This window comes from Plecotus auritus, assembly GCF_963455305.1.
Source record: "Plecotus auritus genome assembly, chromosome: 10".
Lineage (NCBI taxonomy): Eukaryota > Metazoa > Chordata > Mammalia > Chiroptera > Vespertilionidae > Plecotus > Plecotus auritus.
The window spans coordinates 15531724-15549063 of NC_137785.1; the positions used below are offsets into that span (position 1 = coordinate 15531724).

The 17340-nt window shown below is 44.5% G+C and overlaps 2 protein-coding genes across 2 annotated transcripts in view; one reads left to right on the forward strand and one right to left on the reverse strand.

The window, feature by feature from the left end:
- ZNF180 (zinc finger protein 180) overlaps positions 1-15114 on the forward strand; it is a gene marked incomplete at its 3' end in the record, with an annotated part of 53401 nt that extends 38287 nt beyond the window's left edge. Inside the window, exons 6-8 of the mRNA XM_080645272.1 lie at positions 3088-3132; positions 11533-11659; positions 14882-15114. The remainder of the gene's footprint in view (positions 1-3087; positions 3133-11532; positions 11660-14881) is intronic.
- LOC308235382 (small ribosomal subunit protein eS24-like) lies at positions 8402-8797 on the reverse strand (the record flags this gene model as incomplete). Its single annotated transcript, XM_080644142.1, has 1 exon — positions 8402-8797. The coding sequence occupies one exon, from the start codon at positions 8795-8797 to the stop codon at positions 8402-8404; it is 396 nt and encodes a 131-aa protein (XP_080500268.1).
- Positions 15115-17340: the final 2226 nt, after the last annotated feature.

The following is a 17340-nucleotide window of genomic DNA, read 5'->3' on the forward strand; positions in this document are numbered from 1 at the left end:
ATTCTACTTGCTGAGGAGTTTTCCTACCCTCCCACTACTCTCCTGCCTCGGTAGTACCTCCCTAGGAGGGGTGTTGTGAGATTTAGGTGAAGTAAAAAGATGTAAAAATGCTTAGATGTTATCAATCTACTAGAGGCCCGGTGCATGAAATTCGTACACAGGCGGGGGCAGGGGGTCCCCCCAGCCCAGCCTGCACCCTCTCCAATCTGGGACCCCTCGGGGGATGTCCGACTGCCGGTTTAGGCCTGATCACGGGGATCGGGCCTAAACTGGCAATCCGACATCCCTCTCACAATCCTGGACTGCTGGCTTCTAATCACTCATCTGCCTGCCTGCCTGGTTGCCCCTAACTGCCACCCCCCCACCCCCACCCCCCGCTTGCCTAATCGCCCCTCACTGCCTCTGCGTGCCGGCCTGGTCGCCCCTAACTGCCTACCGCTGCCAGCCAGATCGCCCCCAACTGCCTCCCCCTGCCAACCTGGTCGCCCCCAACTGCCCTCCTCTGCTGGCCTGGTCACCCCCAACTGCCCCCCCACTGGCCTAATTGCCCCTCACTGCCCCCCCTGCCATCCTAATCGCCCCCAACAGCCCCCCCCAGCCAGCCTGGCCACCCCCAACTGCACCATCCCCCTCCCCCACCAGCCTGGTTGCCCCACGCAGCCTGCTGTTTAGTTGTTTGGTCGTTGCTCACTAACCCCCCTGCCAGCCTGGTGGCCCCATGCAGCCTGCTTGTTCAGTCGTTTAATCATCCCTCACTAACTCCCCTGCTTGCCTGGTCGCCCCACACAGCCTGCTTGTTCAGTTGTTTGGTCATCCCTCACTAACTCCCCTGCTGGCCTGGTTGTAGGCAGCCATCTTGTGAGGGTGTGAGGGTCAATTTGCATATTAGCTCTTTATTATATAGGATTATTTCTGTTGGAGAAGCACTCGGTCCCTGAAAGCTTCTGTGATGAGCCTGAGCTCCAGCTGCAGCCCACTGAGAGATCGTTTTCTGATTTCCTGAAGGCGGATTAGGTGGCAAAACTATGAGAAGGATCCATATGGGTATCTCTGGTCCTTTATCTCACTCACTCTCGGCTGTTCAGTTGATGTACAGTTATTGGCCATGGTTTCATGTCCTAACACAAGTTTACTTATGAACGAACCCGGACAAGTGCATCATTTCTGTATCATTTATCATTACATAATGACAATGATAATTAGCATTTCTTGGGAGCATATTATAAGTCAGACAGAATTTCCATGTATTAACTCATTTCTTCCTCGAAACAACATACAGACGAGGCACAGAAGGATAATTGACCTGCAAATGTGACTGAACTAGTAACTGTAGCACTGGCACTGACACCATCCCTTCTAAAATAGCACCTCCCGTTTGTTTATCTCTCTTTTTTCCTGCCTCATTTTTCTTAACGGTGTCTGTGACTGGCTAATACATTATATAGTTATGTTTCCTACCTGCCTCCTCTAGTGTAATATCAGCTTCATGAGATCGGGGACTTTAATGTGCTTGGCCCATGTTAGATGCTCAATAAGGATTTGTTGAATGAATGAGTTGATTCTGGAGATTAGTAAGGAAGCTCTCAGCTCATGTGATACAGGATGTATCTTTATCAGCTACAGATTAAGTCATTCATTTTTTTTTTTTTTAACAAATCTGTCTTGAGTGCCTGCTACACGCCAATGAACTGGAGAAAGAGTAGTGACCAAAACAATGGGGCTCCTTTAAAAAGATGGATAAATACAAGGAAGGTAAATAACAAAAACACACAGGAATATGTTAGAAAGTAATGACACTAAACATAAAAAGGGAGTGAATGGAAGAAGGACGGAAGTGGTGGGGTGGGGGATTTAAATGATATAAAGCATGTCCATGGAAGGACTCTTTGAGGAGAATGATATTTCGGTAAATACCTCGTGTGAGATCTACTAATCAGAACATCACTTTTAAAATTCCATAAACCAGTAGGCTTTGCCTTATCCAGAAGCCCATGATTGACCCTTTTAGGAATATGTCACTTTTACAGATGACCTTGATGTTGTTTGAGCAAAGCAAGTAAAATAAGAAACCCGGAAAAAGGAATTGGAAAATGTAGGTCATCCTCTCCTCCTCCCACCTGGGAACTACAGGCTTAGAATCGCTCCGCTCAGAGGAACCTCAGACATCGACTAATCCAGTCCTTCCCCAGCTACCCGGTGGAGTGTGTTTTCAGTCAGTCTTTGATTCCATGGGTTTTGAGTATTTATTCTACGCTAGATTCTAAGGATAAAATGTGTCCATGATCTCCAGGTGATGGAAGGCTTCTAGAGTGGCGGGCAGGCAGCAGGCCGGTGAGCAAGTGGCTGGGAGGTGGGCAGCTAGCCAGACGCCCCAGACCCCACTTGCTTGCTTTCTCTCACTAAATACTGTGAAATGTCAGGTCTTCTTGGAAAGCACCGTTACTTGGCAGAGCAGGAGAGGGCAGCAAACTGAAGAGGCAGAGCAAGGGAACTGGGCGTTATGAATGGGTATTGCTTTGAGAAGTGGATGCGTTGCTCTCGTTTGGACTAAAGTGCTTCTATGAAAAGGATCCATATGGGTCCTTTTCATTGACTGGCGTAGGAACCGACCAATCAGAACCAAATGTGGGTGCTGAAGTAGGAAGACCCATGAACATGAGTAGCTATCGGGTATTGCATGCTTATTTGAATTATTGACAAAGCTGGGAGCTAGATAATGGTGCTATCCCCACTTGATAGATGTGGACTAGGCACAAAGAGCTAGTGGGTCAGAAGGATCAGTAGTGGGATCCTGGCGATATGCCCCACCCAGATCTTTGGGCCTCTGAGTTTGCTTTCATTGTCATGGCCAGTACATCCCAGTGCCTTTCATTTCCCACGGTACCCAGCATGGGAGTGCTAACCCTGGGAGCGTCAAGGGTCTCTGCGTGGAGCCGGGCAGGCAGTCCACTGCACCAGGGCCCCTGGCTGAGAGGTACTGCTATGGGCCAAAGGAGGGGGTCACTTTAAAATTCCCACAGAGCAGCCATGTGTGCCAGGGCCCGTGTCTCATGGCTTCTTTCTCCTTTGCCTCTTCTGCCTTCCCAGGGTTCTGTGCTTCTCCAGGAGCAGGAGAAAATGGCCAAGTTCCAGGTGAGTTGAGTTTTGATTTTGATCTCTTAAAGATCTCTTCTCAAAGCCAGGGGTGGGCAAACTTTTTGACTCGAGGGCCACAATGGGTTCTTAAACTGGACTGGAGGGCCGGAACAAAAGCATGGATGGAGTGTTTGTGTGAACTAATATAAATTCAAAGTAAAGGAGCGGAGGGGAGAGCAAGAGAACCCTCCGCTCTTTCGGCTCCGCGGGCCGGATAGAACAGCCGAACGGGCCGGATCCGGCCCGCGGGCCGTAGTTTGTCCATGGCTGGACACAGCATCTTTCTCTTCCTCGGGAAGGATGAAAGACAGGTGTTTGTTCTGTTCCTGTAACTAGCTGGCCTTTTATATTGGTTCTGTTTTTGTTTTGGTTTTATTTTACCATCTTTATTTCACTAATAACGGTGCAGAGATTCATAGATATAAAAAAAAGTTTTAAAAGCCTCATTACTACACTGCTACGTCAGCTGTTTTCCCCTATGCTATAATATATATAATTTCAGCCAGAGTATATGGACAGTTTTCAATCTTATGTTTTCACTTAATGTTATGACTTGAGTGTTTTGTGATTCGGCCTTCTTTTATATATTCGTTTCAGAAGGTTTCTATTTTTGGTGTGTGGACTTCAGAAGCTACAAACAAGCATACCATACACTCCACTGTGCCTCTGAAAAAATTTTATTTTGATTTATAACACTTTTGCATGGGCTTTTAAAAACGAAATATAATTTTAAAATGGGCTCCTAATTTTTATTGTTAAATGAAGGAGCTCTTTACATATTTCATCACCACAAAAGATTCCCTCATGCCCCTTGCCACAGCCCTGGCTGTACACAACACCTGATTAACTTTATGTCACGACAGATTAATCTTCCCTAAAGTTCAAATGGAATTATACAGTATGTCTTGCTTCATTTGTTCATCATTACGGTTTTGAACACGTATCAATAGTTTTTATTGCTGCATAGTACCGGTAATTACATTGTATGGGTATATACCACAATTTGGTTATCCAATCACCTGTTCTTAGTTTTTGGCTATCTAATATATAAAGGGCCAGGATTGTAACGCCTGATCACTGCTGAAGGCTGACCAACGCGGAAGTCCTTCAGTCAGTGCTGGTTGCCTGGGCGACCCAGCACTGACTGCCCAGGGGGCTGAGACCCAGAGAGAGAGGCAGGGTCTGATCCACAACCTCAGTGGCAGCTGTTGATCAGTACTTGCCTCTCTCTTTCTCTCCCTGTTTCTTTTTGAGCTTCCCCAGCAGCCAGGCTTTTCTTTCTCTCCGGGCCTCCAGGGGGGCTGCTGTTAAGCCCCACTTCTCTGATCGGGTCCAGAGATAGGCCCAGAGATGCTGACTGGCATAGGAACTGACCAATCAGAACCAAATGTGGGTGCTGTAAAGAACCAATGGCTGCCTAGGAGGCGGAGCTTTTGACATTGATTGGCATGGGAACCAACCAATCAGAACCAAATGTGGGTGCTGTGAAGAACCAATGGCTGCCTAGGAGGTGGAGCGTCTGAAGCTGACTAGCATAGAAACCGACCAATCAGAACTAAATCTGGGTGCTGTCAGGAGTCAATGGCTGCCTAGGAGGTAGAGCTTTTGATGCTGATTGGCATAGAAACTGACCAATCAGAACCAAATTGGCCAGTAGAGGAGGGCAGTTGGGGGTGAGATCAGGCCTGCAGGGGAGGGCAGTTGGGGGCAACCAGGCCAGCAGGGGAGAGCAGTTAGGGATGATCAGGCAGGCAGGCAGAGGCAGTTAGGGGCAATCAGGCAGGCAGGCAGGTGAGCAGTTAGGAGCCAGCGGTCCCAGATTGCAAGAGGGATGTCCAACTGCCAAGGGGTTCTCAATTGGAGAGGGTGCAGGCTGGGCTGAGGGAACCCCCCCCTCTATGCACGAATTTTGTGCACTGGGCCTCTAGTTGTAAATAAAGTTCTATGAGGACTCGTGTACTAGACTTTTGGATGAACATGGGTTTTCTTTCTTTTTTGATAAATAATTAGCAGGTGAATCTCTGTGTCATATGCTTAGCTTTTTAAGAAACTGCCAAGTCATTCTCCACTGTGGTTGTATATTTCACATTCTCACCAGCAATATGTGAGAGTTCTAGTTGCCTCCATCATTGTTCGGCTGCCTCCTGCACGCCCCCTACTAGGGATCAAGCCCGCAACCCAGGCATGTGCCCTTGGCCGGAATCAAACCTGGCACCCTTCAGTCCGCAGGCCGACGCTCTATCCACTGAGTCAAACCGGCTAGGGCTATCTTGTTTTCTTTTTGACTATTTGTATATCCTCTTTTGGAATTGTTTGTTCAGCTCTCCTGTTCAATTTTTAAATTAAGTTGTGTTCTTACTATTGAATTTTACTAGTTCTTTTTAGATTGTGGATACAAGTCCTTCTGACCCATGAACGTTTAGATCTTTCATTTATGTCTTTTTCATTTATTTGAATCTTATTTCCTTTCTTTGCCATGTTTTATGGTTTGCGATGTATAGATTTCTTAATACATATTTTTTACATTCATCCCTAAGTGATGTTTTGGATCAGCTATTCTAAATGATATTGATTGAAATTCAGTTTCTATTTAATTGATTTTTGTATCCTTGACTTTACTAAATTTGCATATTCTAGTAACATTTTGTATGTCACAGATTTTTCTGCATAGACAGTAAATAAAGATTTGTCCTTCTTCCATTCCCATGCACATCCCCATTCTGTTGACTTCCTTTTCTTCTCTTATTGCACTGGCTAGGACTGCTAGAACAGTTCAGGATAGAAGTACTAACGATGTACAGCAAGCATGTCAAACTCACAGCCCATTTTTGCAGCCCAGGCAATATAACAGTATGTAAGAAACATTTTAATAAAAATTCCGTAACTTGATTTTTACAATATCCTCTTACACATAATTATTAATAACGAACTACAACGTTTGCTAATGACTGATTACTATAATCATGTTGCATTCATTTCCCTTGCACACCTTATGCACAGGTGCACCATTTCTCTCCACTAATACCAGCAGCAAATATTTTAGCAGCCGCTGGCCACGTCATTAGTCTTGGATTGAGTTGTTTGGTGTGCACAACGGGAAATATTTCACTTCCGGAGAACAAGAGAAATAGGTTTATTTGCATTACACTTATTAATTTGTGCAGTTATTCAGTATCTGGTAACAAGAAAAAATACTAATTTTTATTAAAATGTTCTATTACTTTATGTTAATGATTACTCATTTATTTCAGCCCTTTGTATTCAGCATGTCTCTAAATAAACCTATGTTTCTATGAAAATTGAAGCTTTTGGGTTTTTTTTTGCGGCCCACGTAAACTTAAACCTTGTTTATTTGGTCCCTGTTAGCCTTTGAGTTTGACATGCTTGATGTACAGCCTTGCCTTGCTCCTAACATTGGGGAGAAGGCATTCAGTCTTTTGCCATTACCTGATGGGTTTTTGTAGATGCCTTTATTGGGGTGGAGAAGTTTCTACTTGGAGTTTTGATCATGAATGAGTGTCTAATTTTGTAAAACTCCCTTTCTGTTTATACTCAGATGGTTGTGTGTTCCATTGGTTCCGTTTGATTCTTTTGAGCCTTATTTTTAAGCTTTGTTAGGGTGAGTCTAGAGCAGGGGTGGGCAAACTTTTTGACTCGAGGGCCACAATGGGTTCTTAAACTGGACCGGAGGGCCGGAACAAAAGCATGGATGGAGTGTTTGTGTGAACTAATATAAATTCAAAGTAAAGGAGCGGAGGGGAGAGCAAGAGAACCGGATAGAACAGCCGGATCCGGCCCGCAGGCCGTAGTTTGCCCACGGCTGGTAGAGTGACCTTTACCCTAGAGCAGTGATTCTCACATTCGGTGGTTTTGCCCCACCATGGGACACTGGGCAGTTCTGTAGAGATTTCTAACTGTCATGACTAGAGGGGCGGGTGCCACCGGCAACTACTGGACAGAAGCAAGGGATGCTGCAGAATGTCCTACAACGCTCAGGATAACCCCCACCCCATTCGCCGCAACCAACAGGTGTCCCATGCAGAAGTGCCACTGCTGAGAACCTCCCTTCTAGAGATAGGTTAGCCCTTTCACTAAAGCTGGTCCTTCAGGGGCTGCTGGTGAAGGTCCCTAGTGATCAGAGAGGGCTTTCACTTCGGCCGTTTGGAATTCAAACACCTGAGTCCTACTGAGCTCTGGGAACCATTCAGCCCGTGGCTCCCCAGCCGCTGCAGGCCGGGCCTGTGCTTTTCATCCTGTGCCTGCTCCGGGTCGTCTTGGGGGCGGGCTCTAAGGGATGCAGGGTGCCTGTGCAGGCCAGTAGTACTCTTCCGCTGCATAGCTCCCTTCCTCTGGAGCTCCGCCCTGGAATGTCCAGCTCCCGTGGCCTCCCCATCCTCTGATTTCTGCCTCCAAGTCAGAGAGGCTCTGCTTGGATTCCCCTGTCCTGCTCCTGCTGCTCAAAAATGATCTACAAGCAGCCCAGCCAGTGTTGCTCAGTGGTTAAGCATCGACCTATGAACCAGGAGATCACAGTTCGATTCCTGGTCAGGGCATATGCCTGGGTTGCAGGCTCAATCCCCAGGGGCGTGCAGGAGGCAGCCTGTGAATGATTCTCTCCCATCATTGATGTTTCTATCTCTCTCTCTCTCCCCCTCTCCCTTGTACTCTAAAATCAATAAAAATATATTTTTAAAAAATTACATATAAGCAGAAATTTACAGTGATCATGGGGCTCATCTCATTTGTTTCCTTTATTTCAGGGATTAACTCGCAGGGGTCCTCAAACTTTTAAACAGGGGGCCAGTTCACTGTCCCTCAGACCATTGGAGGGCCAGACTATAGTTTAAAAAAAAAACTATGAACAAATTCCTATGCGCACTGCGGGCCCGGGACGAGTCGGCTGCAAAGCAGGACAGGCAGCGGCACCCGGCGGGCCGTAGTTTGAGGACGCCTGGAAAGGAATGTGCTTTCAATGTTGAAAACAGTTGTTTCATATATTTTGTCCCTGTGTTTCCTACTTACTTGTGATAAGGGGGAAGGTTCAGTACCAGTTCCCCAGTTCTAGCCAGAATCAGAAGTCTCTCTCCCCTGCATTTTTAATGACTACAGTATATTTCAATAAATTAATGTTTCTTAAAAAGTTTCCTATTTCTATGTATTTATGTGGCTTAAGGTGTTTTGTTTTTTTTTAACATAAAGGTTTAGTTTATTCATCCTCTCATGAAAAACCTGCACAGTCACCACAGATAAAGTCACTGAGGAATCTTTACCCCTTTCTGCCAGCACCAACACTGACCTGGGCAGTCCCCCTGACTTTCTTCACTCTGTTCTTGCGTCCCTTTCTCCGTTTTCTTGAGGTCGTCTTCTTCTCATCTAGGCCACGTCTTACAAGTCTGTGTTTGGGTTCACTTTTCTCTGCGTAATGCAAGGAGTCATAGGTCATGCCAAAGCCAGTGGTCGTGCCACCTCCAAAGTGGGTTCTGAATCCAGACACGAAGATGGCATCAGGTGTGGTCTTATACATGTTGGCTAGTGTTTGCTGAACTTCTGCCTTGGGTACTGTTTCCTTCCCAGGGTGAAGGACGTCAATGACCATTTGCTTCCGCTGAAGGAGTCTGTTGGTCATGAACTTCCTGGTCCGGATAGTTACTGTGTCATTCATGATGAAAGTTAATCTTCAAGCAGCCAGGGAGGGAAAAAAACTGGTTTAAGGTGTATTTTGTGTGTGTGTGTGTTTTTTTTTTGTTTGTTTTTTTAAATTTAATAAATCTTTATTGTTCAGATTATTACAATTGTTTCTCCTTTTTCCCCCCATAGCTCCCCTCCACCTGGTTCCCACCCCACCCTTTGCCCTTACCTCCCCCCACACTGTCCTCATCCATAGGTGTACGATTTTTGTCCTGTCTCTTCCTGCACCCCCCATACCCTTTTCCCCCTGAGAATTATCAGTCCACTCCCTTTCTATGCCCCTGATTCTATTATATTCACCAGTTTATTCTGTTCCTCAGATTTTTAATTCACTTGATTTTTAGGTTCACTTGTTGATAGATATGTATTTATTGTTCATAATTTTTCTCTTTACTTTTTTCTTCTTCCTCTTCTTTAAGAATACCTTTCAGCATTTCATATAATACTGGTTTGGTGGTGATGAACTCCTTTAGCTTTTTCTTGTCTGTGAAGCTCTTTATCTGACCTTCCATTCTGAATGATAGCTTTGCTGGGTAGAGTAGTCTTGGTTGTAGGTTCTTGCTATTCATCACTTTGAATATTTCTTGCCACTCCCGTCTGGCCTACATAGTTTCTGTTGAAAAATCAGCTGACAGTCGTGTGGGTGCTCCCTTGTAGGTAATTAACCGTTTTTCTCTTGCTGCTTTTAATATTCTCTCTTTGTCTTTTGCTCTTGGCATTTTAATTATGATGTGTCTTGGTGTGGTCCTCTTTGGATTCCTCTTGTTTGGGGTTCTGTGCATTTCCTGGACTTGTAAGTCTTATTTCTTTCACCAGGTGGGGGAAGTTTTCTGTCATTATTTCTTCAAATAGGTTTTCAGTATCTTGCTCTCTCTCTTCTTCTGGCACCCCCATAATTCTGATGTTGGTACGCTTGAAGTTGTCCCAGAGGCTTCTTACACTGTCTTCAACTTTTTGGATTCTTTTTTCTTTTTTTTGCTTTTCCGGTTGAGTGTTTTTTGCTTCTTTGTATTTCAAATCTTTGACTTGATTCTTGCGTTCCTCTAGTCTGCTGTTGGGTCTCTGTATAATATTTTTTATTTCAGTCAGTGTATGTTTAATTTCTAGTTGGTCCTTTTTCATATCTTCGAGGGTCTCGTTATATTTATCGGCCTTTTCTAGGATATTCTTGAAAAGCCTTATAACCGTGGTTTTTAATTCTATATCCAGTCGTTTGTTTTCCTCCATTTCTTTTGTTTGTGATCTGTTTCTTCGTCTCCCCATTTTTCACTGCTTCCCTGAGTTGGTAGGGTAGATTTGTGTGCTAGGTTTCCTATATGGCCCAGTGGGTAGGCCTCCCCAGTTAACCTGAGGTGGACACTCTTGGTGCACCCCTTTGTGGACTGTGTGTACAGCCTTGTTGTAGTTAAGTCTTGATTGTTATTGGTATCACTGGGAGGAATAGACCTCCAGGCCAGTTGGCTGTGAGGATCAGCTCTGTCTACACTCTGGTTTAAGGTTTTTAAAAAGTCGTTTTAAAGAGCACCGACTGGGAATCGAACCAGTGACCTCTTGGTTCGTAGGTCTGTGCTCAACCACTGAGCCACACCGGCTGGGCGGTCCATGTGTACATTTGTTGGCGTGCGCTGCAGTGAAGTCCGTGAGACTCCAAGCTTGCCAGAACGTCTTCGAGTGGACGTTCTTGGTTCTTCCTGAAGGCATTGCTGCATGGAATCCTGTTGTGTTAGGTACGAAACGTGATCTCCTGGCTTTGGAGATCACTAACAGACGCCTGCTGCTGCGAACGCTGAGCAAAGGGATGTATTGCTGATGCTGTGGGCGGACTCCTGACATGGAAATAGTGCGTGCTGGCTCTCTGTGTTAGAACAACGGAGCGCTGATTTCCGAAATAAAATTCAATTACTCTTACACGTTGTTCCATTGTGAATTTTTCCATAATAGATTTCCACAAAGACATTTTTACAATTCGAAGCAAATTTTTTTAAATTACTGCCAAAAAAGTTATGACATTTTTAAATGGTAACGTGACTTATGGGCCACCCTGTACCTCTGTTATGAGCATCATCATACAGATGAGGAAATAGATCCAGGCATTTGTCTGTCTGAATTCATTCAGCTTGGGAGGGGCACAGCTTTGGGATTTAAACTGAGGTGTTCTGGCATGAGCACGGTCACTTTGAATGCTGTCATCAATAGTGTCTCAGGTAGGTGGTACGGAGGACCAATTTCATTGCTTCTCAGGAAGGGAGCCCTGCTGGTTGGCCAGGTTGTAACAAAGTGACACAACCCAGGCTTAGTGACTGTGAGAGTGAGGAAGGCGAGAGAAACGCTATCAGACCTGGTTGGGAGTAAACTGACCTAACATTTCCGGAACAATTGGGTAGTACTAATCAATGCATGAATGTACTGGTATATCCCCCATGATTGAAGACTCACAGTTCAGGGTGCTTCCTGTAGAACACTCACAGATGACACCAAGTGAGATAAACAGGGATTGTTTTGTAATTGCACACACTTTGGACGGACTGTGGCAAGTTAGTGTGTGAAACTGAGATGCTGGATGGAGAAGAGGGGGAAGGTCCTTCAAGTAGACTCAGGGCCAGCAGAATCCAGGACAACTTCCCACCCATCCCCTCTGCCCCTCAGTGCTGCCCCTCTCCCCGTGGCCATTGGTTGTAAAGTTGAGGTTTCCTGTGTTTGGTGCTGTAGGAGGCGGTGATGTTCCAGGACGTGGCTGTGGTCTTCACAGAGGAGGAGCTGGGGCTGCTGGACCCGTCCCAGAGGAAGCTGTACCGAGACGTGATGCTGGAGAACTTCCGGAACCTGGTCTCAGTGGGTGAGGACAGGCACCTCTGCTACTGAATGTCAGCTCCCAGGAGTATTTTGATTTCAAATGTTTAAGACTCTGGGACTCTTGAAATGTGTCCCCAAACTTGGGATCTCAATTTCCTAAGTCCTGTGGGATATCCTGTCTGTACCTTTCCTTTTTTTTTTGAAAATTGCAGTAGCGACATCTAGGTTTAAAATCAGTTGTTCAGTTTCATCTTTATTGTATTGAACAAAATAGAATAAAGACAGCATAGCTCCTTGTCGGAACCTCAGATAGTGTAACCAAAAGTGTGAGTAAATCAGGCAAGGATGATCATCTTGAGCAGTGGCCCATCCATTTGCCCAGTGACATCCTCCCTGCCTACCCCGCTCTCTCCTCCTTCCCTCCCCTTCACTTCCTCACTTCCTTCTTCCTTCATTCACCTTTTTTTCCCACATATATTTTTATGGCTTTCATAGAGGAAGGAAGAGGGAGAGAGCTATAGAAACATCAATGATGAGAGGAAAACATTGATCAGCTGCATGAAGCCCACAACCCGGGCATGTGCCCGACCAGGAATCGAACCGTGTCCTCCTGGTTCACGGGTTGACACTCAACCACTGAGCCACACGGGCCACGCGTCCTTCATTTATCTTTACTTTGTATATCCCTCAGGTAAACCCTGCTTAAAATACAGTAATTACAGTCATCCCTATTGGATGTAAGCACCAAAAATCAAAAAGTAAATCAGACAACAAACAGAAAACACCTGGAAATGCTAGCTGCTTTTCTCATAGACGAGGCCCTGCCTGTGGTGAGTAGTGGGGCGATGTCTTCTCGGTCCTTTTATCATTTCTGTTCTTGTGTCTTCATGCTAGGTGACAGTCTCACAGGCAGGAAGTGTGATGCAGCCTCCATTTGACTCGCTCTCTTACTTTTCTATACAGACCTGCCTTGGAGTTACCATCCCAGTTACGACTGCTGTCTGTTTATTTCTTACCAGGTAACTTCCCAGCTGCTTTGCCTTTTTAAAAAAAAATTTATTTTTTTGAAAGGAAGGAAATTCTTTTCTTATTTGTTGATTGATTAATTTTAGAAAGAGCAGAAGGAGAGAGAGAGAGAGAGTAAGAAAGAGAAAGAAAACCATCGATTTTCTGTTCCCCTTGTTTAGGCGTTCAGTGGGTGATTCTTTTATGTGTCCTCACCAGGATTCAAACCCACGACTGTGGTGTATTGGGCAATGCTCTAACCAACTGAGCTACCCAGCCAGGGCTGCTTTGCCTTCTTGAACAAATCTTTACTATTATTTTTAAATTGGGGGCTAAAATTTCATTGAAATATATACAGAAAACTGCAGAGATTATAAACTTACACCTCCGTGAATTTTCAGGGACTGAAATGACTTCTTATTTGTTTAACTTCTTTTTATTGAGGTAACATTCCCATATGCACACCTAAGCATTCAATTTGATGAATTTTGACAAATGATACACCTCTCAGGAAGCTGAACAAATCTTGAAGCATATTCAACTCCATCTCCCTTATTAAAAGTTCTTTTTGGCTCTGGCCGGTTTGGCTCAGTGGATAGAGCATCGGCCTGCGGACTGAAAGGTCCCAGGTTCAATTCCAGTCAGGGGCACATGCCCGGTTTCTGGGCTCGATCCCCGGTAGGGGGCCTGCAGGAGTCAGCCGATCAGTGGTTCTTCTCATCATTAATGTTTCTACCTCTCTCTCCCTCTCCTTCCTCTCTGAAAACAATAACAAAATATATTTTTTTAAAAAGTTCTTCTTAGCAACATCAAAATATTCCAAGATTTTACATTTTGTCCATCTAGTTGCCCTGCTCCACCCATGAAGAATGTCCTTACAGGTCTGTTTTCCCTCCACAGGTACACAAACTAAAGGGTTTCTTCTCCCTTAAGGATTCTTATAAACAAAAGCTCACTGAGAATGGTGGTAGTCGGATCTCATTGTTTTCACTCCTCCTGGAGATAGCTCACAAGTGGAGGGAAAAACAGTGTGGCAAAATGATTATCTCAGAACATTACTACTCTTCTGATAAATTTCTAACCTAATTATAATTTTTATGGTATTTTGTATTAGCTCCTTATACCTGTATCACAAACTACTCTTAAACTTAGCAGCTTACAACAACAAGCATCTATAATAATCTATAATAATAAAAGCATAATATGCTAATTAGACCGGACAGCCAAACGACCTTCCGGATGTCCTTCCAGGCGACCTTCCAGACGAAGCCAGGGCTGCGAGGGCTGAGCCCCTTGCACAGATTTCGTGCATCGGGCCTCTAGTTTATTTATACTTCTGTGAGTCAAGAATCTGGAGGAAGCATAGTTGGATGATATGGGTCAGGATCTCATAAAGTTGCTGTCAAGGAATCCAGCAGAGCTTCAAGCCTTTGAAGTCTTAATGGGACTGAAGTACTGAGCTCCCAGATGGACTCATTTACATGGTTGTTGACAGAAGGTCTCAGTTCCTTGCCGTGGGCCTCTCCCTTGAGCTCCTGAGTGACCTCAAAACATGGCAGCTGGTTTCCCCCAGCTGCTTACACCTGAGAGAGTGGAAGACAGAAACCACAATGTCTTCTATGACCTGACCTTGGAAGTGATGTACTCTCACTTCTGCCATATTCTATTGGCTTCACAGACCAATCCCGATACATTGTGGGAAGGGATTTGATAAGATAAGGATGTCAGGAGGCAGGATCATTGGGGACCATCTGTATGCTGGCTACCAGGGCACCTTCTCATATGTACAAATACATATGTACAAATACATATGTACAAAGCATGGAAGATAATATTAGCCATTTACATTTATCATAAAATTCAGCCAAATTAAGTGGCAACAATTATCATAGGATTTTTACTCCCATAAGATGTGTCAGTTATGGGAATGAATTTTCTAGCTTTTTCCAGTTATAATGTTCCCCAATTGAATATTATATATTTTCCCTTTTGCTGAGAAAATCCCTGGTCTATAGCCATGTATTTTTCATTTTGACCTCATATGTAAGTCTTGGTATAGTTCCAAATGATTCTCCTTAACACTTAGCAGTTAGATGCCTATTCATCACATCATAGTTTTCATAGGCATGTAAAAGCCAATGACAAAGTCCAGCTGATTCAATATGGTCTTCCAAAGTAGTTGACCTGAGAAATATTTTTATCTTTGAACAGACATTCATTTGTCTTCATTTTCATTTCTGAATTCTCTTTATCCTTCTAGGACACTGGAATCAAAATGAGATAGAAACTCTGCAAGAAGTTGGATTAAGGTATCTTTTCCATGAAGACCTTGTGTGCTGGCAAATATGGGAACAACTTATAAGTAAGTTAACCAGAAATCAAGACTTGATAAAAAATCTGCAAGGCAAGATGTCTGATTTGCCCAAACAAGGTGATTCCTCCTTTCATTTGTGGGCTGGAGAATCTACTCAAGTTTCTGAAGATGAGAACTGTGCAGTAAAGTTTCCAGGGAAAGTTAAAAGTTCTAATAGTATAAAAAGTCAAGAGTTTCCAATTAAGACCAACAGGAATTTCTGGAAGAAAATGTATCTCAGAGAGTCACAGAATTATCAGAATAGGTGTCAGCAGATTGATGGAAGATGTAAACTGTACAAGTGTGATCATTGTGTTATGAGAAGGACCTCTCATGACCATGATGATGATCAGGAAGTACAGAAAGGCGTGAAGTCTTGTGGCCACAAGAATTGTAGAAAAGACTTCATGAAGAAATCATTCCATCATAGTGTAATCAACTCAGGAAAGCAAACCTCTGATGAGAATAGAAAAGGCTTTGGGTCCAGTCTTGAAGTTCATCAGCAGTTGCATCTAGGAGCAAAACCCCATATTTGTAGTGAGTGTGGGGAGGGTGTCAGTTATAGTTCAATGTTTTGCACTCATCAAAGTATTCCCACAGAAGAGAAATGCAACAGGAATGATGAGTGTGGTGAGGACTTGAGTGAAAATGCACATTTGCAAATTCATCAGAGAGTCAACACGGGAGAGAAACCCTACAAATGTGGCGTTTGTGGGAAGGGCTTAAGTCGAAGTTCATATCTTCAAGCCCATGAGCGAGTCCACACAGGAGACACACCCTACAAATGTGCTGTGTGTGGTAAGTGCTTCAGTCGGAGTTCACAACTTCAAGTCCATCAGCGAGTACACACTGGAGAGAAACCCTACAATTGTGCTGTATGTGGTAAGAGCTTCAGTCATACCTCAACTCTTCAATCTCATCAACGAATCCACACAGGAGAAAAACCCTACAAATGTGCTGTGTGTGGGAAGGGCTTCAGTCAGAGTTCACTTCTTCAAGACCATCAGCGAGTCCACACAGGAGACGCACTGTACAAATGTGCTGTGTGTGGGAAGAGCTTCAGTCGGAGTGCACATCTTCAAGCCCATCAGCGAGTCCACACTGGAGAGAAACCCTATAAATGTTCTGTGTGTGATAAGAGCTTCAGTCGGAGTTCAAATCTTCAAGTTCATCAGCGAGTCCACACTGGAGAGAAACCTTACCAATGTGGTATGTGTGGGAATAGCTTCAGTTGGAACTCACAACTTCAGTACCATCAGCGTGTGCACACTGGCGAGAAAACCTACAAATGTGATGAGTGTGGGAAAGGCTTCATGTGGAGCTCGTGTCTTCATGTTCACCAGAGGATCCACACAGGAGAGAAACCCTTCAATTGTGCTGTGTGTGGGAAGAGCTTCAGTCGAATCTCAAGTCTCCAAGCTCATCAGCGCGTCCACACTAGGGAGAAACCCTACAAATGTGCTGTGTGTGGGAAGAGCTTCAGTTGGAGTTCACATCTTCAAGACCATGAGCGAGTCCACACAGGAGAGAAACCCTATAAATGTGCTGTGTGTGGGAAGAGCTTCAGACGGAGTTCACATCTTCAAGCCCATCAGCGAGTCCATAGAGGAGACAAATCCTACAAATGTGCTGTGTGGAAAGAGCTTCAGTTGGAGGTTACATCTTCAAGACCATGAGCGAGTCCACACAGGAGAGAAACCCTATAAATGTGCTGTGTGTGGGAAGAGCTTCAGACGGAGTTCACATCTTCAAGCCCATCAGCGAGTCCATAGAGGAGACAAATCCTACAAATGTATTGTGTGTGGAAGATCTTCAGTCAGATGTCAGGTCTTTAAGTTCATCAGCACGTTCACACTGGGAAGAAGCCATGGAAATGAGAGACATGTGGTACGGGCTTTAGTTGCACTTCACAGCTTTAGGAACATCAACAAGTGCACAATGGAAAAAATCCTGCAAATGTGCTGTGTGTGGGACAGGCTTCAGTCAGACCTCAAGTCTTCAGGTTCATCAGTATATATAATGGAGATATGTCCACTACAAGTGATGAGTGTGATAAAAGTGTTCTTCAGAACTTGGACTTCGGACTTCCATCAGATAATCTACACTGCGGAGATTAGATATAGAAAGTTGTGTTTTAAGAATTCAGGCATGAGTTCAGTTGTTTTTTTTTTACAGTCATCTGCATCCCATTGGAAGAAACCTCTTTGTTACATGAATGTGGTCAGTATTCTAGCAGAGCTTAAAATGTCAGTTCTTAAGAGCATCCACCCAGAGAAACCCTATAAGAGTAGTACTGTTTGTTTGTCAGAACCTCCACTTTCACTAAAATCTACACAGGATAGAGGCCTTAAAAATAAAGACCAGGA